The 23,183-nt window shown below is 46.5% G+C and overlaps 1 protein-coding gene across 1 annotated transcript; it reads left to right on the forward strand.

The window, feature by feature from the left end:
• The first annotated feature begins 959 nt into the window (after positions 1-959).
• Positions 960-22,071, forward strand: Pnoc (prepronociceptin). Its single transcript, XM_051195548.1, is given in 5 exon segments — positions 960-1,276; positions 14,388-14,536; positions 18,593-18,811; positions 18,813-18,942; positions 21,660-22,071. Coding segments are annotated over 4 exon segments (561 nt in total). The 5' UTR covers positions 960-1,276; positions 14,388-14,410; the 3' UTR covers positions 21,746-22,071.
• Positions 22,072-23,183: the final 1,112 nt, after the last annotated feature.

Raw genomic sequence — 23,183 nt, forward strand, 5'->3', positions numbered from 1 at the left:
GACCCCAAAGTGCAGCAGGATGCAAAACTGCCCCCCCCATCCCCACTCCATGTCATATGGAGTGCATGCTGATTTCCCAAAGAGTTTGTACTGGCTGCCTTGACCTGTGCTGAGCAAGTGATCTCAGTGCTAAGCAGGCACACTGATTCACGGGCCTTTCCACTGGGAACATGCAAGAAAGGGGATTTTATTCTCAGGATTCGTTCTTAGCCTGGGCAAGTGCTTGTTGTTTGCTTTTTGTTGAGATCTTATTTCAACAGGACCAAATTCACCATTCTAAAGGATGCTTCGATTACACTTAAACCCCGTGCCCACAAGTGGTCAGAGCAGGCTCATCCCTCAATCCTCCTCTGACAAGGCCCCAGTCCTTTATCAGCTAGACCCGCCCCTTGAGTGGGTGCGTGCTCTCATTGGATGATGAAAGCCTTGCATCCTGAGATATTTTAAATCTTCTTAGGAAAATGAAGACCAGGGTCCTGGTGCACTTCTCTGGGGCAAGGAAAGGGGACCCACGGGGTTAGGGTAGCCTCTAAGCTGCCTGTGAGCCACCTCTCTGCAGGCTACTCCCTGCCTGAGCTAAGAGGAAAATCAGGGTTCTGCAACACGGGCCAGGTGTCTTCGGCAGCCTCTAGCACCCTAAGGTGCAGCGGCAGCTTGGAAACCCCCTGGACGCTGATGTAAGACGGAAAGGTGGCACCGGTTAGAGTGAAAAGACGGAAAGGTGGGAGAGAACACCGCACTAGCATTTACTAAAGGCCTGCGTGTCCCAGATACAAACAATCCCATCACTCTACTCCCATCGTGGGAGTCGGTGCACCCATTCTACAGAAGAAAATCTGAGGCTCACAAGAGATATACCGGCTCCAAGGGAGAAAGCTGCAATCTCAGGGCCCCTGCCGAGCTTGTGCTCTGTCATGTGTACGGTGCCCGGCTGTGGGCACCTGTGGAAAATGCCTCCAGAATCACTCTGGTCTGGCCTAGAGCTTGCCACCCCAGTGGAGCCAGGATATCAGGAGGGGGCTCAGCTCAGCCCTTCCCTGAGCCAGTGGGAGGTGGGCATGAGCTCCTCCTCTCTCCTGTGTGTTTCCTGATCCCCACTCCTCAGGCAGAGAGGGTACCGGAGAAGACTCCAGGCTTTGGGGTCTGCCTCATCCCTTGTCACCAGGAGTCTGTTTTTCTGAGTGACTTGCCAGCTCTCCCTGGCTGGCCATCCTCACAGTGGCTCTGAAAGCAACCGGAGAGGCAGCTGAGGGATCCTGGCTGATCCGGAGCCCAGGTGAAGCAGGCTAGAGGCTGGATTGATGGGGAGGTTGGCGTGGCACAAGTCTGAATGCAGAGCAGGGGAGGGGGCCAGCCAGGCAGGATTGTAGTTGGGTTGTTTGGTTGATGAAGGGGGTCAGCGTAGGCATGTGTCATCATCGAGGTAGGCAGGGAAGGGGAGGGCTGTGCGTGGGGGGAGGATATATATGCTGGTGTGGCTGACACAGAGGAACAAACCTCACATCTGAGAGAGCCCTGTGACAGACAGCGTCAGGTAGGCAATGCATGTGACCCCAGTACCAGCCGGCCGGCACTAACTGCCCGGAGCCTCTCGGGGGAAAGCAGGACAGCCTAGCCGGCCCCTCCACCTCTGCCTTTTGTCCACTGTGGCTGCTTGCTGGCCTCTTGTGAGATTATGGCTTCATTCATCTTCTTCTCAGGGTTCCGTTGGTAGAGAAGGGGAGGGCTGAGGGCTGGCTAATCTCAAAGAGAAATGCGAAAAGAAAAGCTGAACTTGGAAATGAGGAAAAGTTTTGCTTTCCCAGTTGTGGCTCTGACTGGGTGACAGATACACATGGAAGAGGTGACTGCAGGAGAGAGGGCAGACACTGGGAAGGGGCTTGCCATTCAGAGCAGCCCTAGGAAGCCCCTGGCACACCTTATGAGGATTTACTTTGTTCTGTGGCTTTCTGCCCTTTGTGCAAGCGGCTGCTCCTGTGTCATTGAATCTGATGTCATTCCGGTTTGAGTTCTTGTACACCTTAGTGGGAATTGTTAACAATATGGGGGGGGGAGAGACAGACCCGAGGGGTTGAGCTTCACCTGTGTGCACGGCTGAATGCAGTCAGTCGCTGGCTGGGTGGATTTGGTGGGCATTTCTGAAGGCATGACCTTGGTCCTCCAATCCTGGATTGTTCAAGGTAGTACCCTTTCTTTCTTGACATCGTTCCCTCCACTGCCCGTCTGTCCCACCCAAAGGTCTCTCTGCCCAGGTCGCATGGAACTCTCTCACACGTCAGAGCATCTGAACTCTGTCTGCCCTCTCTCAGCCTTCTCTTTCTCCTCCTCCTCTTTGTGAGTCTCTTCCCCCTCCCTTCCCGACCCATCCTCTCCTCTCCCCCATCTCCCTTTGAACACTGGCAAGTTTGGAGGGGAATTTCAAGTAAGGCAGGATGATTTGGAAAGGGGGCTATTTAAAGCATGCTGCTTTGGACTTGAATACCCCAAGCCTGGGCTTAAACATCTGTGTTTAGCTTCCTCCAGCAGCTCATAATTGCCCCAATTATAACCAATAACATTGTTCAGCAGACTAACAAAAGCTGAGCTCCACACGGCATTTGCCAGCAAGCCCAAACGAGAGTTTTCATCACAGAGGGAGAAAAGTAACTGCCCGGCTTCGTATCACAACCTCCCAAAGAGAATGCTGAGATTTCTCGATGCCTGTGGGTGGATGCTGCACACACCCTCCTTTTTTCTCATTTATGAAGCCTAGCAGGGAAATATTCGACAAGCTTCCATCAGTGCCATGATACCTTAACAGAAAGGACTCGTATTCCTTGCACTTGCTGAGTCTTCTGCAGGGGCAACTGCCCCAGACATCACCTGAGTAGCAGGAACAGCCGCGCTTTTCCAGGTGACACCCAGCGCTGTCTGTGGAAGGTACTCTGGTGCAGCTGAGAGTCATCTTCTTCAGGTGCAGCAGCCCTGCCTCATCAGCTGAAGTCTGAGGGCACTTAGGGCTGCAGAAAACTCAGCAGGTTTTGCATCGCCAGTGAAGGGAGTAATTGCAGGATTAGATGTTAGCCGAGCCTGAGAATGGAGCTGTCACCAAGCAATTCCATCTTCAATCAATCAGGTATTTATCAGCTACACCCCACCAGGCAAGGGAGGCATGGGGCTCTATAGATTCAGCAGAGGTGCTAATAACAGCACTTTACTTTGTGCAATGATTTACGCACTTCGCACCCATTATCTCCAGCAACAACCCTGAAAGGCAAAAAATCATTATCTCAGAGTTGCAGGAACAAGACCCCGTGCAGCATGCAAGCTCAGCCCAGGGCAGCCGTTCTCGGTCTGATGCTCACTCCCCTTAAGGTCTGCGGTGCTGGTAAAGGAATAGCAGGCACACAGCACAGACAGCAGGAAGCAATGGGAGATAATGGGATAATATAGGGCTGGGTGTGATCAGTCCTACACCTGTGGTCCAGAGAGTCAATGCTGGGGGAACTTGAGGAAGGGCACCTCCTCCTCCATTGAGACCAGTGGCAAGACAGTTAGAATCCAGATGGACTGAAGGTTTAGAGGCAGCTAGGACAAAAGCACTAAAGAAAGGCAAAAGGAATTAATATTTCTTTAAGTCACTAATGGCAAGCAGTAAACTAAACTTGGCTAGACATTTATTTCACACACACACACACACACACACACACACACACACACAATGATAATGAGAGGTTTGGCCCTTTATTGTTTTACTTGCAATGATATGGTTCAAAGACCCTTCCTTCCCCCAACTCCTCAGCTCACACAGACCATAAGAAAATGTTTAAGTCTCCTGTATTCTGGGTCATCGGGTATTTGAGGAGAGGATGAACACATCCAGGAAATGAGAGGCATCATAACATCAGCTTTTGGGGGTTTGAGTTCTTGGATGCTCATTAGATAAATGGGATCTCTGAAACAATTCTCTATCAATGCCTACAGCTGCTCCCATAACCTTGCATTCTAACCACAAACTCTAACTATGAGGTTTGGGGCACACCAATGTTTTTTGGCGGGGGAGGAGGGGACACAAGTTGATTTTCTGAGAATCGTTGCCCTCAATAGGCTACAACCACTTTAATCATCAACTTTGCAGGTCCTGGATCTGTCAAAAGCTGCTTAGGCATTGCAGCTGCATAGGCTAGCCAGGTGGGAAAAGCTGGACTTGCCTCCCTGACAAGCAGCCAAGGCTCTGCAGCCTGCAGTGTCATAGGGAGCCTCCCTTCTCCTCACGCTAGTCCTGTGATCTTCCCCCATCCTGTCACCCCATTCATCCTTTCATTCATCCAACTGAGAACGTGTGTGGTGTTCCTGATAGGAGCAGAACAGTACTCGTGCCAGTAGGGCAGAGCCTTCCGTCATCAGCTTTCTCCCAACTCACAGCCAAAGGCTCAAAATGTGAATGAGCCCAGATCTCCAAAGGAGATCACCTACTCAAGTACCTACTGGAAATTGAGATATTAAATTATTTTTTATTTTTAGCGCGTGCGCACGCGCACGCACGCACACACACACACACACACACACACACACACACACACACGTGCACATAAGCATACTTTCTCCTGCAGACACAGGTGGAAGCCAGAGGTTAACATCAGGCATCTTCCTCTATTGTTCTCCACTTTATTTATTTGAGAGACTCTCTCACTAACCCTGGAGATCCCGGTTTAGCTAGACTGACTGAAAGCAAGCCAGCAGGAGCCACTTGTCTCTACCCAGTCTCAGCACTGGGTTACAGGCACACAATACCACTCCTGGCTTTCTATATGGGTTCTGAAGATCTGAGTGCAAGTCTTCATGCTTGTGCAACAATCATTTTATATACCAAGTCATCTCCCCACCCCCTAAATCTTACCTTTCTTAATCATTCATGAAGAGGTTGGGATGTATATTCAAAACTGATTCATAGAGTAACTGTGGTTAATGACAATTTTTTATTCCAAAATAACTAGTGCAGAGGATTTAGGAATTTGCTACACAAAGAAATGGTAAATGTTCAAGGCAATGGATGTACCAACTTACCCTAATCTGATTGTTACATATTGCATTCATGTGTGGAAATCACACACTGTGCCTCCATAAATATGTTTAATTGTGTCAATTAAAACTTTCTTTAAAATGGGTTGCTAGAGATTCGAAATTAAAGACATTGAAAGATTATATGAGTCTAGATTTATCATTGTCTTCCTATCTGGGTTTTCTGATCATTTTAAAAAGAACATAGGATGAATTTATAAAAGTAAACAAAGCTTTAAAAGTCCATATGTGACAGCATTTGTTCGAATCAGGAAGGTGAACATTAAGAGCATTCCCTTATGATGTGTGACAGCCAAAAGGACATGTGTCTGGCTTCCCTCCCAGCCCTTTGTGAAGTCCAGATACACCTCATGACCTTCATCTGAGACTGTCTGAAGCCACTGCCCTGCGGTCTCATCCCCTTCCCTACTTCTTTCTTCTCCTACTGGTAGAGGGCAATCCTGGCCATTCATAAAATCAAAGGATATTACTAACCATCTCATGCAACTGCCTATTTTATAAGGAGAAGTTGAGGCCCAGGAAAAGACAGTGTTATGCCTAAGATCTGACAAGTAACAACAGAACCAGATCTAGAACCCAGGACCTTGTCTCCTAGCACAGGGCTCTTTTCCATTCACAGTTCTGCCTGGGAATCCTTGGTCCACATTGGGTAGGCAGGGTGCCTTAGTCCACATAGGGTAGGCAAGAATCTTGGTCCACATTGGGAAGTGCCTTGGTCTACACAGGGTAGACAAGTACTCTATTCCTTAACCCCCCCCAAGCCCTTCCCTTTCTCTCTGAGTGGAAATTGAGAGCAGGAGAGAGACCTTTTAAGAGTAATATATCTGTCAAAGGAAAGAAAGTTTCCCTGGGTAAGAGCAAGCCATACTCTATATGAAAGTTTTAGCTGTTGCTACCCCAGAATTTTGTGCCCTGGATGATGAGAAAGCCTGTGATTCTATAGTACTTCTATTAGAGGATGGGGACACAGGACTCCTCCCTCCTAGAAGTATGTGTGGTCACTTCCTTTTCATCAATGCCATATACAGAAAATGGTTCTTTACAGGTTATAGATGACCTTTATACTCATCTATAACCCTGTAATCTGGAGGTAACTTCAATCTACCTTTCTGGGGTAAATACAAGTTCATAGGGGATAAGCAGCTTGCCTGGTGAATAAATAGAGCCCTGTCTGTGATAGAGAACCAGGAATGAGGAAGACCCTGCATCCCTGGTGATGCATGAGTGATAGGGTGTGAGTGCAGCTTGCTGAACCAGGTAAAGGAACTCATATCAAGACAGATAATCAGAGCTTACGCTCAGGGGTCCAATCCCCACTCTGCCACTTCACGGTGCAACATTCCCGGCCTCAGTCTCCTCACCTGTAAAGTGGAGTTGGCAGCACCCTCACAGACCCATTGGCTTTCAACAGCTTTCAGTCATGGAGAACCTTCCCAACAAGAGTCCATCACAGTTTGCTACCCTTTTCAAAGCATAAACCTTGTGTAGAGTTTATGCGCAGCCAGAACACAGATTCACATACCTGAGTTTAAGTCCTAACTATGCTATTTGTCAACTGGAACATCTTAGGAAAATTGCTTAACCTTTGTGAATTGATGTTAATCCCAGAAAGGAGGTTGAAATTACCACCAAGTGATAGGGTTGTAGATGAAAATAACTATCTACAGCCCATAAGGAACAGTATCCCCTGTGTCACTGATGGAAAGAGAGCCCCTTCCCTTCTTCACCAATAGCACCGGGGTCACAGGCTTTCTCCCAGGTCAGGAGAGGAAACAGGAGTCTCACTTCAGCTCCTTTTGCGCATGTTCTCATCCAACAGAAAAGCAACTAATTATGTTGCCCTTGGAGGCAAGAATACATGCAAGTAGATTAAAATTAAATCACAGTGGTGTCTTATCTTTATAAACAGCAAGATGCAATCAAATTTATAAGGTGCCATTACCTACATAAAAGGTAATTAAACCTTTCTTTATCCAATACAAAATGGCCTAATTATAGGATTGCCACAGTGAATGGCTAGTAGCTCTGGGTTCCTTTATGAACTGGAAGCCATTAAGAACTCAAACATCTTCAGGCACACTGTTCTGCCTGATAGCCAGTCACTATTTCCGGATAATAAACAAATTGGGGGGCATCATCTTCAAGTGGGGGGTGGGATTCATCTTCACCTTACAGCTGGGAAGACAGGCTCTGGGGAGTAAATTAAGCTGCCTTATGTCACACAGTTACAAAGTGTATGGTTTAAGCATAAATGTGACTCCAGAATTATCTAAGCTAGTCTGTTCCCTTCTGCTGGACACCAGTGTTTGTGCACAGCTCCAACCCAGCACACAGCTGGAGTTTGGGCTTCTTTTATTTGTTGTTGGAGGAGGGAATCATGAGTGTGTGCACGCGTGCGTGCGTGCATGCCTGTGTGTGTGTGTGTGTGTATGTGTGTGTGTGTGTGGACTTTTCCGGATAAAGTCTTACTCTGGAGCCCAGACTGGCCTCAGGCTTGCAGCCATCCTGCTTCAGCCTCCCAGGTACTAGGACTGGAGGCATAGGCCAAAATGTCAGACATGTTGTTCAGACTTCTTAAAAATTAAAAGAACTTTTGGAACTGGGGCTGTATCTCAGTTGGTGGAGTATTGCCTGGCATACACAAAGTCCTACATTAGATCCCCAGTACCACATAAACTGGGTATAGTGGCACATGCCTGCAATCCTAGCACTTGGGAGGTAGGGGTAAGAGGGTCAAAAGGTCAAGGTCATTCTCATAAGAAGTTCAAGGGCAAATTGAGCTACATGACACACTGTCTCAAAAATACAACATACCATTACTTTTAAAAATTTAAAACTGGCCAGGTTGTGGCCCATACCCTTAATCCCAGCTCTCAGGAAGCAGAGGCAGGTGGATCTCTGTGAGTTCAAGGATAGCCTGATCTACAGAGTGAGTTCCAGAACAGCCAGGGCTGTTACACAGAGAAACCCTGTCTCAAAAAAATTTTTTCAACTTCTACTAGGCTTTCTATTTTTAATATAATTTTATACAGCACACAACTGGGCTAGGTATCATGAGTACAAAAGAATAAAATATCTACTTTGTGATGTATTTCCATAGGTTTTTGCACATTTGCTTACACTGATCAGACTTACAACTAGCAAACCACCTGTGAGATGGGATCCTGATGTCAGTCCTATCTCATGGCTTCTTGGACTTGCAGAAGGGAATGAATGCCATCTAGTGTGAAAGGATCTTATTTAGTAGCTGGAGCTGCTTGTCAGAGGGGAGGGTGCAGGGGTGAGGCGGCACCCATCCGTGATCCCAGGTGATAAGACTGAGGCAGGAAGAATGTCAGGTGACAGCCAGCAGGGCTACATAGCAAGACTGGAAAAGGAGGTGGTGCTCGCCTTTAATCCAGCACTCAGGATGCAGAGGCAGGGAGAGCTCTGCGAATTTGAGGCCAGCCTGGTCTACAAAGTGAGCTCCAAGCCAGTAAAAGCTACGTAGTAATACCCTGTCTCAAAAAGGGGGAAATGAGGCAGAAGAATGAAGAAGTGCAGAAGTAGGAAGAGGAAGGGGAGGAGAAGGAAAGGGAGGAGGAAAGGGAGGAGGAAGGAGGGGAGGAGGAAGGGGAAATGGAGGGTGGAAGCAAGGCCATCAAGTTCAGACAGGAGGAGGGTTTGACCCAAGCCAGAGAGAGCTGAAAAGTCCTCACCAAAAGCCAACCCCAAAGGGCTTGTGTTTTACATGGAGCCAGCAGCAGAGGCTGATTGTCCCAGGACCACACCCCTAAATTCCATTTACCACAAATTGTAAATGACAAATATCAGTCAAAACGCCAACACTCCCTGCCCACTGAGTTGCTGATCGAGTCCGTGAGTACCCTCAGCTGGGGCTTCTCATGTACATCCATCACCGCTTATCAACTGGACAAAGACTTGTATTAAACATTCTAGGCATGAACTAAAGGAACTGGCTCATACCCTTTCTTCTGTAACATATGGCCACTGCCATCATGTGGTGATAAAGGGAATAGCTGAGCTGTTCTGGATAGATCTTACAAAAAAAAAAATTACTAACTAGAAACCTAAAAGCCGAGTTTCCTGTGAAACACGGGAGCAATTATCAGATAACAATTGGGAGATACTAACAAGAGAGTCATGGAGGCATGCTGAAGACTGCCTTCTAGAATACTGATTTTGTATAATAGTGAATGAGCTGTATTTTCACCTTCTACTTAACCCTAACAGACCTAGCATGCGACATAGCCCAACCATGACCCTTTGTGGTCAGTCTTCTAGCAGACATGCATCAGAGTGTCTGCTTAGGATAACATATTACCTTACTGGGATGACATAAAACTAACTCCTCTTTTCCCTGCTCAATCAGGACGATTCGCTAATAAAGACTTGGTGGGTGGTTTGGGTCCTGAGGCAGCTCCTGTGCCACACGTGCACTGGACCCCCAGTGAGGCAGTGGCTCCAGAATAGTCCTCAGCCCCACATTCCCAGAAAAAGAAGGAGATCCTGAGATCTCCCAGTGTCTTTTTCAATTGTTTCACTGAGCGGACCCTAAAGTTTGTGTCCTAGCGTGGGTACCTGGCAGACAGAGAGAATGATAGGACAGGATCTCTGTCCCCCAGGAAGCCCCAGGCCAGGGTACAGGGACGTTACAAGGTGAGTGCTATGCTCTAGCTTCCTTTGGTAAAGTGTTATATGCTAGATGCTGCTTTAACTGTTTACAAACATGAACCCACTAACGCTAGTATGATATAGTTCCTAAGGTGGTCCTATTTTTACAATGAGGAACTCAGAGATTGAGTACAGCCAGCAAGTTACAGAACCAATGATCTGAACCCAGGACTCCTTTCCCAAGATAATCAGATAAGAAAACTCACATTACACAACTCTGCAGGACAGTTCTGGTTAGCCCATGTGACAGATGGGGGGCCCTGAGTCCCACTTGTTTCCCATGGTAACTTTGACTTGGGATGCCACAACAGTGGTCTAGCTCAAGCCAGTCTAGAGATGGCTTTCTGGAGGCAGACATTCCTGACATGGGAATATAGTATTCTGACAGAGGCAACAGTCAGTGACAAAGCATAAAAAAACGTTAGCAACCAGATACAGGTGACAGTTGTGTTCCATGGGTCTGAAAGTGATGTCAGGTGAGTGGCAGGGGATGAGGCAAGAACCAGTGGCCAGATAAGTCCTTGGGACATCTGACCGTCATGGGTGTTACAGGATTATTTTAAGAATGAAGTGGTATCATCCAATGGCTTGGAGGGAGGCCAGATCATTAGGTGGACTAATTAGGAGACAATTATAATAATAAGGCAATAAATCTCAACTAGACACTGGCTGTTGGGATAAAGGAGAAAAATTGCATTTGAGAGACACTCATGGATACAGATGTCTGGGTGCTTTATTTATTAGCCCAAGACATCCCACCATCTGAAGATAAAGCACAAGCTTCCTAGGAGAGCAGACAAGACCTGCTCCATCTGGACCCAGTCCCCTTTCAGCAGGTGCTAACCTTGAAGAAGGTGTGCAGATTCCCCAGGCTACCAGTCTGCTCGGCACACTCACAGGCTATGATCCCAGATCTCCTGGGATCCCTGTCACCAAACGCTCATTTTGACATGCACTTCAAGTGGTAACTCACTGACTTCAACATATACTGAGGGCTGGGAATATAGCTCAGTTGGTAGAATGTTTGCCTAGTATGAATGAAGCTCTAGGTTTGATACCCAACACTATAAACTTGGCTTAGTGGTGTACATTGGAACCCAGACCTCGGGTGGTAGAGATAGAAGGATCAGAAGCTCAAGATTATTTTCAGCTACATAGGGAGTCTAAAGACAATCTGGGCTACAAGAGACTCCATTTCAAAGGAACAAACAAACAAAATCTACTGAACTGAACACCCTTCTTATCATCATTCCTGGAGTCCAACGTGCTTCTTGGTACACGAGAACCCAGTGTTCTTCCAATATGGCTCCTTGGTAGCTTCTGTTGCATGTCCCCTCCTTATTCCTATGGACTGACCCCTTCTCACCCACACCTCTCAAACTTTGTCATATAGACAGGTCACCTAGGAATAGCGCTAATGACACAGATCCCGAGGTGACAGTTGTGGGTAGGGCCCAAGAATATATACTTCTCAGAAGACTCCAGCAGACAGCATTAGAAAAGCAAAGTCATAGATTTCTCCGAATCATCTGATGAAAAAGCAATGAAAACATTGTTTTTAAATTCTCTATGCAGAAAAGTTACATACAGTAAAATGAAAAGTCTCTAAATCTACAATTTGATGGAAAATATATACATCCCTTGCCAGATGGTGGTAGCACACACCTTTAATCCCAACACATGGGAGCTAGAGGCAGTCAGATCTCTGTGAGTCTGGGGCCAGCCTGGTCTACAGAGTGAGTTCCAGGACAGCTAGGGCTACATAAAGAAATTCTCTCAAAAAAATATGTATGTATATATACAAATCCGTATGGACTCAAAATGTCAGTATTTCTAGAAAATTTGTAAATGGAACTCTAATTGGTCTAAATAATAAAAATCCAGAGTCAGTTATAGAGGAAAATGCTTGAGAGATCAGAGAGAAGAAGGAAGAAGCCAAAGTCACCTTAAACTCATTAGCTTCCCAGGGGGAAAGAGAGCTAGTTCCTATTTCCTCTCTCTGCCCAGCCATCTCACTTCCTGTCTGTCTGTACAAACCTACAAACCTCTATGGTTAGCTAGTGGCAAGCTCCACCCTCTGATATTTAGACAAGCTTTATTTGTACAAGCAAGATACCACCACAAAAGTTTCCACTTAACCTTCATTTCTGTATGCATATGTGTATGTAGATAGATACATACATACATATGTATGTATGTATATGTATGTGGTATATATGTATGTATTTGTACATATAATACACACACATAATACCTATGGCTCCAATAAAGAATTCAGTATTTATTGCAAGTTTCCATTCAACCTTCATTTCTGTACACACACACACACACACACACACACACACACACACACACACACACACCTATGGTCCCAGTAAAGGATGTCAATATTTCTAGAGTTTCTGTTCAACCTTCATTTCTGTTGCTATGACAAAACAACCTCACACACACACACACACACACACACACACACACACACACAAATGTAGAGAGCTGGAGAATTAGCTCAGTAGTTAAGAACACTTGCTACTCTTTGATTCTCAGCACCCATGTCTGAGAGCTCCAATTCCAGCTCCAGGAGATCCACTGCCCTCTTCTGGCCTCTGAAGGCACCATCGTACATGTGGCATACACACAGAGAAAGACACACATACAGAAATGATTGTTTTAAAAGCAACTTCTTTAAGCTTACAATTCCAGTTTGCAGTCTATCACAGTAGAGAAGCCGCAGTGATGGGGACTTGCAGCAGCTAGTCACCCACATTCACATCTAGAGTGGAGGGAGACAAATGCATTGACCTTGCTTATTTGCATGCTCTCCATTGACTTTCTCCTTTCTTATACCAATCAAGACCTCTTGCCCAGGGAATGGCGCCACCCACAGTGGGCTGGGTCTTCCTGCATCAATTGACAATCCATGAAATCCCCAGGCATGCCAACCTGATCCAGACAATCCTTCATTAAGACTCTTCAAGGGTAACTCTTGGTGTCAAGTTAACAGAACTAGTTTTCTGTTCCTCTTTCCATCCAATCCCAAGTAAAGATGGTTCAACCAAAAATGGCATAGTACAAGGAAGTAGTTTCCTGATTCAAGAGGTTTGTTCTAAAGATATTAGTCATGGTTCTCTAGAGGAGCAGAACTGATAGGATGAATACATGTTCAGACACACACACACACACACACACACACACACACACACACATATATATATATATATGTATATATATATATATATATATATATATGTGGGATTTATTAGTATGGCTTACAGGCTGTGGTCCAGCTACTCCAATAATGACTATCTACCAATAAAAAGTCCAAGAATACAATATTTGTTCGGCCCACAAGGCTGGATATCTCAGTTGTTCTTCAGTATAAACCAGGGGGTATGAGGGCATGAGACCTACTTCTTCCAAGTAGCCTCCACCTACTTTTCACTAGCTCCCAATAATGTTATCATCTCACGCATTTACCAAGGGATTAGCCTATTTGTTATGTCAGCACCCTCATGATCTCAGTGTTTCTAGAGATGCCATCACACACAAAACAGAGGAGTAATTTACTAATAGTCGACATGGTGTGTGTGTTTGTGTGTGTGTGTGTGTGTGTGTATAGTGTGTAAGTGTGTTTACATAGTGTGTTGGGGAGGTACTGATTGTGTGTGTGGAGGCCCAAGGTTGACTTCAGATATATTCCTTAATTATTAACTAGACTATATATGGAGAAGCAGGTTCTCTCACTTAGACCTGGAGTCCACTGATTCAACCACGTATTTGTCCACCTTGTTCTGGGAACTGCCTGTCTCTACTGCACTGAATTGCAGGTGGTCTGCCAACAAATGCTGAGTGGGATCTGAACGCCAGTCCTCGCCTGCATAGCAAGCACTTTACCCACTGAGCAATCCCCCCCTTCCATTTGTTTTTAGTCTGCCCAAGCTGTCTACTACGATTTACCATCATAAAGTTCAACATGCAGACTCTGAGAAGACACACTCAGACCATAGCAGGAGTTCAGTTCTGATGTAGGTGACAGACAGGGACATGTGGAAGCTTCCGGGGAGAATTGAGGGACAGCATTCATATTTAGGCCAGAAAAGAAGACAGAAGACATTTTAGTCGCTCATCCCCCTGCCTCTGCCTCCTGAGAAATGGGATGAAAGACTATACCACCACACTCAGCTCCTCATCTGCTCCTTGAAAACCTTGGGCCCGCCAGCTCACATCTCATCTTCCTTATAGGGCTGTGGTAAAGCACATGCTATACTTTGTTTTTTTATGGCTTTAGAAACTGAGGTTTGAAGAGGTTGACTTAAAGGCACACATCGGTCAGCTAGGAAGCAATACCTCTGGCCTCTGGGAAAGCTGTTTCCCATCCCACAGCTCTTCCTGGAACAGCAGAGTCCAGCTAAGAGGCAGGAATCACAAATGCTCTCCAGGGATCCATACTACACACAGCCTATGAATGAAAGTAGTCCTGGATGGCAGGACCAGGCCACCAGTATTTTCTAGTCTATCCCTTCCCAGGTGACTCTTGAACCTGAAGAATCTCCTCGCTGAGGAATGATGCTTGCCTCCCTGGGTTGTGATCCCCAGAGCTGAGGAGCCCTCTCCCGAGACTATACTAATTAGCATGTGTCCTCTGTGTGTTTCAGCCTCTTGTTTCCTACTCTGCACCATGAAAATCCTGCTTAGTAATGTTCTGCTGCTCAGCCTGCTCTCCAGTGTGTTCAGCAGCTGTCCCAGGGACTGTCTCACCTGCCAGGAGAAGCTCCACCCGGACCCAGACAGCTTCAACTTGAAGGTATGTCCAGAAGGCCTTGCTATCTCCTCCTTCTGACTCCAAAGCAAATGCTAAATGAGACATTCAAGTCTCCAGGAGGTCATAGGGCTTGTACAGTGTAATGTGACCAAGAGGAAACGGGTGGAGCTGAGCTACATCTTTGACTATGACCCCTGTGGTCCTCCTACTTTACCACCAGATCCCTATGATCCTCCCTCTTTATCTTCCAATAAATATCTGTTCATGATGCCCTTGTCCCAGTGTTATACATAATACATGTATTGTGTGTGTGTGTGTGTGTGTGTGTGTGTGTTGTGTGTGTAAAGAAAATTAAAGTCTTCTTCCAACCCATGAACTAATTACTTTACTCTTTGCTGTGACAGAAGTCCTTGAATCGCAAGGAAGGGTTGGTTTTGGCTGACAGTTTGAGAGCACAGTCTATAATGGAGGGGACAGCATGGAGGCAAGAGCTTGAGGCAGCTGGTCACATTGTGTCCACAGCTGGGAAGCATAGAGAGATGAAACACCGATGCTCAGCTCACATCTTCTTTGTTCAGTCTTGGACTCCAGCTCTCCAGCTGGTGCTACCCACACTCAGGGTAGGGTTCTCTCTTGAAACACCCTCATCAGCTGTGTGTCCTCAACCCTAACCCCTCAAGCTGACAATAAAGGTCAACTATTATATTCCAGGAACCAGAAAGAATCTTACTTTTCTTACTTTCTGTGGTGTCACTGGATTAATATTCTTACGTCATTATACACTATTTCAAGTGATTTCTTTCTATGAATATATAACTTGTTCTCCATTCCCTGTCTGCTGAGCATGTATATTGTCATCCATTTTTATATTGCAAATAATTCTACAATGAGCATCCAAAATGTTCTCTTGTGTTTTAAATGTTTGACTTGAAGTACCAAACATTAAATTATTATTCATTAAATGAACTGCTTTCTTACTTCTTTAATTTCAGCTTAGATAGCTATTCTCTCCTAAGAAATCCAGTATAATTCAATTATATTTTTCCTTTGAAGTCAATAAAACTGCTTTCAAGGTGCCATCCTTCAAACCCCTCAACCTTTCAAGACAAGCAAGCAATTGTTCTTCCTTAAGGCAAATGTGCAGATGTGAAATCCAGCATAGCTGGTTACCAATAAACCTTGCTATCTCCTGGCTCCAGGTAGAAACATGGCCTCAGCCCCAACAGACAAACATTCCATTCCTCTCAGCCTGGGCACACCTGTCTTCTGGGTAGGAAGACACAGTCATGCAATAAGGAAGGGCAGTCCAGATGACCCCTTCGAGGGGATGTGTTTCTGATGCTCATCCATCCTATTTTCCTCTAGGCATGTCTGCCTGGAGGGTATCTCATCCTTCAAGAAACATCTCTTGCATCTCTTGCCTGACTTACTTGTCCCTTCCCTCTGTCTGCTCTTTCCCAGCCTTTCATGTTGGCTCTATTCCTCTGCCCAATCCCTAAACACGGGTGGCAAGATGCATGCGTCTTGACCCTCTGTCCCTCTCTGGAGATGCCACCACATACCCTGGCTTTTCTCTCCTACGCAGCAGGTAACTGTCAAAGGGAACCTCTGACCTTCTCTCTTGGGCTCAGGCCCAGGTCCAGGGCATTCTTTACAGCTGCCAGGGAGCCCTGCCTTTCTTTGCTGTCCTGCCACCTTGCACCTGTCTCTCCCTTCCCCTACCCACTAAATCCCACTTACACTTCAAGGCCAAAGTTAAGATTCACATCATAATAAACCCGCGGTCACTCACAAAGGCAAAGGTGAGGTCCAAGTGGAGGTAAAGCTAAGGAGCATACAGGAGAGGGAAATAGAGACCTCTAGGAGACCCAAACCAAGACGGGAAGTTCTGGAGGGTAAGACCAAGATCAGGACCAGCCAGAAAGAGCTGGAGAAATGGCATGGTCAGAGTGATGGTCTCCACCAGACACTGTGGTGCTTGGGGAAACAGCAGCAGCAGAGTTCCTGGTGCTCTGGGGTTGGCTTGGGTATGAGAATGAGCCCCCATGGGGTAGAATGCAAAATTAGCCCCACATGCTCAACCTGCCTATATCCCAGCCCATTGCTATAGATCGCAGGAGTTGTGGATGGCCAGTATATGTAGGCTGAAAATGAACACCACCAGGTTTATTCTCTCCAGTGACCTTTATTTCAAATATGCATGCACATTTAGCCACCTACTCTCAGACCCGGAGTTCCTTTAACCAATCTGGCCTTGAACTTTATGAGGGAATGAAATACATTCTTTCTTGGTGATGCTCACGGGTTGTGCTTATTCCGGCTCTTGGTGCCATGGCTAGCTTGCTCTTCCTGCTTTCCACCTCTCTGCTCTCTCTGTCTCTCCTCTCTCTCTCTCTTTCTCCCTCCCCATCTCTCTCCTCTCCTTTCTCTCCCCTCCCCTCTCTCTCTCTCTGCTTTCTCTCCTCTTCCTCCTCTCTCCTCTGTTTCTCTTTCCCTCTCCTGTCTCTGTCTCTCTCCTCTCTGTCTTTTTGCATCTCCCCCTCTCTCTCTCTTGCTCTCTCTCTCTCCTGTTTCTCTCCCCCTCCCCTTCTTTCCTCTCTCTCCTCTCATACACACACACACACACACACACACACACACATCCTTTCTCTGTGTGCATCTCTCTCTCCTCTTTCTCCTCTGTCCTCTCCTCCCCCCCCCCCGCTATGGTATGAGTTCCTTTACTGACCTATCTGGGTATCTCTGCATGGGGCCCAGTATGTGGGCCATAACAGGGTTCAGGCAGCCTGCCTCATGGAAACTGTGATTCTCAGAACATGAGGCTCCTTGCTGGTCACATCCTGGACAGCCACTGTAAGGACTTACACTTGGGTCTTTCTGGGGTGAAGGATTGGAAGCTCTTCTATCTCTCCATTAGCATCTCAGATCTTTGGGGGCCAGACAATACCGACTTTACCTCTGAGAAACAAGTCAGAAAATGGATTGGCAAAAGCCTCATGGCTGGAGATAGGTGCTTTGCAGAGCCTGCTGCCCCACCCTCCTCCCCAGGACCCTGTTGCTTGCTTGTTTTTCTGTTTCTAGTTCCTATTCCCTTTTAACCCATTTTAAGTAGAACAAAATGCCAAGGACATAAGCAATTATGTCTTATTTTCTGAGGCTGCAAATCTTGCCCATGCTTGCTCTGATGAGGGCAGTAATGGAGGAATTCACATTTCAGCGAGGGTCACCAACCAGTCTCCCTGCCAGATTACATAATCCTGACTTGTTCCCAGGATCCTCAGGACACTTGGCTGCATCAGAAATTTTTCTATTTCTACTCCTGGTAGGTGGCCCAAGTATGGTTGGCTTTTTGATAGACTATAATTTTGGTCAGCAAATGACTCATCCATTGCAGTGTCCTCTGGTCCTTCAACTAACTGTCAGTGATGCTTATTCTGTCAGTTCAACTAAAAGAAACTAAATTCACAGGGCTATTTTAGAGTCCAAAATGAAGACAAACACACTCTCAAAAAACAGTTCAGGGAAATGTATGTAAAAGTCCTATTGCAACAGAAGCTGCCTCCTGGCATCTCTTCCTGCAGGTAGGGAACATTCTTTGGAGGTGATTTGCAGCAGAAGCACTTCTAATGGATTTTTCCCGTGCTATTTATGGATAGGGTCTGCCTTTGAACATACGTATGTACATACATATTCAATATTATATATGCATATATATTGTGGGGAGGGTATGTACACATGAGTGCAGTTGCCCATAGAGGCCAAAAGAGGGTGTTAGATCCCCTGCAGCTGGAGTTACAGATGGCTGTGAGCCACCCATAAGTGCTAGGAACTGAAGTTGGTCCTCTATGAGAACAGTGCTCTTCACCACTGAACCATCTATCCAGCCTCTGGATTTATTTTTATAAAGTCTTCAGTGGTTAGGATTGAACCTAGGGCTCTGTGAATGACCAGGCATAAAAGCATATTAGCCATAAACTGCTACACAGTGCTTGAGAAATAGCTGTTCAGAAGCACGTGACTTGGGACATAGATGATTCCCTATCTTAGCTCATCCCTAGCTTTGTCTCTCATTTCTCCCTCCTGCCTGTGTCTTTGCAGGTGTGCATCTTCCAGTGTGAAGAAAAGGTCTTGCCCCGTCCTCTCTGGACTGCATGCACCAAAGTCATGGCCAATGGCTCTGGGCAGCTCAACCCTGCTGCCTCGGAGATGCAGCATCTGAAGCGAATGCCCCGGGTCAGGAGCTTGGTGCAAACTCGCGATACAGAGGCTGATGCAGATGCTGATGGGGTGGAACAGAAGCAGCTGCAGAAGAGGTTTGGGGGGCTTTACTGGGGCCCGGAAGTCAGCCAGGAAGTTGGCCAACCAGAAGCGGTTCAGTGAGTTTATGAGGCAGTATCTGGTCCTGAGCATGCAATCAAGCCAGCGCCGGCGCACTCTACACCAGAATGGTAATGTGTAGCCAGAAGGAGCCCCTCCCAGCTGCACCGGCCACTGCAACCCATGAGTGAGTTGGGCACCAACTAGCAGGGGGCAAGAAGTGACCTCATATATCCAGCTGTCCCAGGCCTAAAAGCATATTAGCCAGTCCCAAACACACACACACACACACACACACACACACACACACCATCCAGTCCCTCTCCCTTTCCCCCACACACATCGAAAGGACTCCAGGTCTTGGGAGGCTTGGCTCATAATGAAATTCACATCTCTGCCTCCAACCCATTTCTCCAAGGAGAAGGATTTTCCCACCATTCTCCTTGAGGCTGACCACTCCCATTCAGAGACTGGTTACCATGGGGATAATAGTAGTATGTTAAGATAACTAATTCCTCTATAGCTTTCCAGAAGCTTAGTTACTATGGGGACAGTTAAGTGGACCAATTCTAACAGTCAGTTACCATGGCAACCATTCAGCTCACCTTTCCTCAGAGACTTTATCTGAACAAAAAAAAAAAAACCAATAGCCAGCTCTCCTTTTAGCCATTTGCAAAAAGGCTGATTACTGCTCTACTTCAAAGACAGCTTATTCATCTCACCCTACATTTCAAGGTGGCTAAACTCCATGGAAACCATCAATGTCTCCCATTTCCCCATGCCAAAGACTTTCTGTTGGGACCCTGAGTTAGGCTTTTTGCTCTCATTTTATTGCAACTTGGTCATCCTTGTGTTTTGCCAAAGAAAAACCAGTTCTTTTCCATTTCTGGTGTCCTTGCTGAACCAGGGCTCCAGTCCAGAATTTGAGCCAATGGAGCTAGTAGGCTTCAGAACATGAACTAATGGAGAGTTAGCTTCCCCCCCCCCCTTCAGGCTTTTTGTTTTGTTTCCTCTTCCCAGATTGCCACTTGTGTCCTCTTCCTTTGCTTCATCCCCGCCCTCGGGTACACACATACATAGTCCTAAAGCCTCAGAAAACACACAGCAAAGATCCAGTTATTGCCAGCTGATTCCAAATCCAACTCTCTCGCAGCCATCACCAGTGCGGAACTAGGGAATGGCATTAGGAATCAGCACAGTGGATTTAAGAAAGAACCCAACCATCAAGTCTTCATCCACAGATGCCAATGTGAACATGAGCAGAGTCCCACACACGTCCCGAGACAGCTCAGAAACACGGCTTCATACAAAGCATGAGTTAGTTTGACCATATAATGCTGTCCCAACAGAGCTATTTCCCATCTCTGACGCAGAAAAGAAAAATGCAGGCATCCTGTCTTTTTGCTTCGCACACATCCAAGGTAGCCATGTTGCTCAGTCTTCTTTCCAGATAGATGCATCATATGCTAACCTTTGGTGCCCCAAACTAGTTGCCCACTTGTTTCAGCAAGTTTATCCCCAAAGATGGACACATTTATTAGGTTGTAGGGAGAAGACTGCTGCATTTGTCTCAACAGAATGGTTCATCTCCAAAGAGCCTGAGTAAACTTGCACTCCATTCTTGACAAGCATTCTATTTCTAAGCCAGACCTGTCTGATATTAGTAGTAAATCTTCCAGAAGTAGCACAAATTTTTCTAAGTCTTAATGACATTCTTTACAGACGCTCTTAAGGGACACCAAAGCCCATATCTAATTCTAAACCACAACAATATTCTTTACCTAAAGACAGTTTAAGATCAGTCCCATTAGCAAGAATCAATTTATTTAAAAAGAAAAAACTATTTGAGCCAGACAATTGCTTTTCTGCTTTTCTATTATACTTCCAGCTGAGAGGTGCTGTAACAGGGCTAATAACTGGTTTCTGTCTACTGCTTCACTCAACATGAAAAGTTCTTGATGGCAACATTAGCTAGTTCATTTGGGTATTATTTATGGCTGCTTGTCACTGTGTAACCAGTGTGCGCTCTCTCTCTCTCTCTCTCTCTCTCTCTCTCTCTCTCTCTCTCTCTCTCTCTCTCTCTCTCTCTCTCTCTCTGCACATGCATGGTGATGAGTTCCAGAGTGGATGTGTATGTGTGTGTTAATGAGCCAGTTGTAGCCAGCTGAGACCTAATGTTTATCTGCATTCACACAGCCCAATTTGCCATGTGTGTGATAGAAGTCCTTCCACTCTGGCCAGTTCCCTGCCTTAGTTGTTGCTGGCATCTGAGATGCCAATGCCAATCTATACTCAGAAGACTGGAGTTGGGAGAGGGGGCCATCCAACACTGAAGCGGAATGAAGGACCTGAGTGCAGACCCTGCCCTGGAGGGTCTGTGAGAAGGGCACAGCAGGACTTGGGGACAGCCTCTCCTGCTCTGACCTATCCTTCCGATACTTTCTGCTGTGCCCAGCCCTGGCCTTCTAGACATCAGCAGCACACTCACGATCCCGTATTCTCGACATCTAGCTTAGAGAGAACTTTAAGGGCAGTTTTCACATAGATGCTGAGAACTGGGGAGGGGATGAGTGGGACTGGGAAAAGGCTTGTCACTGGGCCTTTTCAGTCACAGCTCATCAACCTCCCTTTTAGCCAATGCATCCCTCCTGCCAGTAGTAGGCATGAGCTGCAGGTAAGTGGAGGGCATCAAGTAAGGACCCCTTCTGGTCACTTGGGAAGTTCTTCCTTTCACTTGCTGTGGTGGCCCCACTTTGGGTTACTTGAGTCTTAAGTCACTTGGGAAAATAGAACGGATGGCTCAGCCACCCTGTTGGAGTTGACGTTTTAACCCTTTCTGTCTTCCCAGGCATCCAGGTGATCCCCCGAACAGCATGTGTCCACACCCAGAACTGCAGGCCAGGAGTCAGGATTCCTTCTTCCCTGAGGCACTGAGTGCCCACAGCCCCTCCCTGCCCAGTTGTTGCCCTCTCCTCATGGCATGTTTCACCACAACCCTGTTGCTACATCAGAGTGTATTTTTGTAATTTCTCCAGCTAACATTTTAATGGCCCCATCTTCTCCCTCATCTTCTGCCCTCTTCTGGGGCCAGGTGAGAGGAATATGAAATCAGACCTGGGGTTTTGCCTCATCACTGCCATAACCTGTTTGTAAAGGACCCGTTCTTTTTGACCGATCGTTTGAAACAACTCTCTCCATTAAACTTCTACTGAGCAAATGGTTAATAACCTCGTTGGCTGTTTTTAAGTGGCATAATGAAGCAAGGACTCTGCAAACACACACTGTGAGCGCCGCCTCTCTCAGAAGCACAGGCTGGGAACCCAGACAGCTATGTGGACTACAAATTTGGCACAAGGAGATGCTGGGACATGACCACACTGAGGGCAACAGGCAAGAGTACTATGAAGCCAGATGCAAATGGCTGTGTGAATGTGTGCGCAGGGGATGGAAGGGGATGGAAGGGGAGACAGTTCATCCAGCTGCTCCTGGGTCCCACTCCCAGCTCTAGACCCGGCAGAAACATGTTTTTAGCCGCTACCATGTGATACAAAAAGCCTACTGGTTGGTGCCAGTGGGTTGTGACAGAAGCAAGAGAGTGGAAAAGCTGTCCACCTATTTTTTCTCTATGCAACACTAAACGTGGTAAGGTATATGACTGTCAAAAGTCCAACCAGGAAACACATAGAGAACCCAACTGGACTAACTGACCAGTTCAGTGTCTACATGGTAGATGGCTCTCGAGGTCCATTCACTCCTGCTGAAATCACAGGCCATAACTGCTTTTCTATAACCTGGAGGGACTAGTTCTGGGACCCCCCTGTGAGCAGCAAAATCATCCATTGCACAAGCTTCTGGGTACCAAAATTACCTCTATCTATGCTATCTAATACAACATAAACAGCATGAACATATTTGTTTTACTGTGCTCCTTATGGAATAATGAGAAAGGTCTGTATTTGGTTAGGACAGATGCAATTTGTTTTTAAGATTCTCAGTCTGCAGTTGGTTGAGTCTGCTGATGCAGTGGACAATTGTACCATAGAATGGGTAAATTATGAGCAATGGTTAATTTACTGTGTTTACACTGTTGTCATTTTAAAAAGCAGCACTCGAGAGAAAGATGCTATGCTACACAGCTTGGGTGGAGGGTTTTTTTATTGGGGGATAATGAATGGGAAAAGGGGGAGAGATGAGACAGGCCTCTGTGGACAGGGGAGGCAGAGAAGAGAGAGGCAGAGAGGGGAAGGGAGGGAGGGAAGGAGGGACAGGCAGGCAGGCAGAAAGGCAGAAAAAGAGGTGAGCAGGGCTCTTTTAAAAGGGAACATAGTGAATGTGCACAGGTGGTGCCCTTACTGGCTACAGCTGAGGGTGT

Source organism: Phodopus roborovskii, unplaced genomic scaffold (genome assembly GCF_943737965.1).
Source record: "Phodopus roborovskii unplaced genomic scaffold, PHOROB, whole genome shotgun sequence".
Classification (NCBI taxonomy): domain Eukaryota; kingdom Metazoa; phylum Chordata; class Mammalia; order Rodentia; family Cricetidae; genus Phodopus; species Phodopus roborovskii.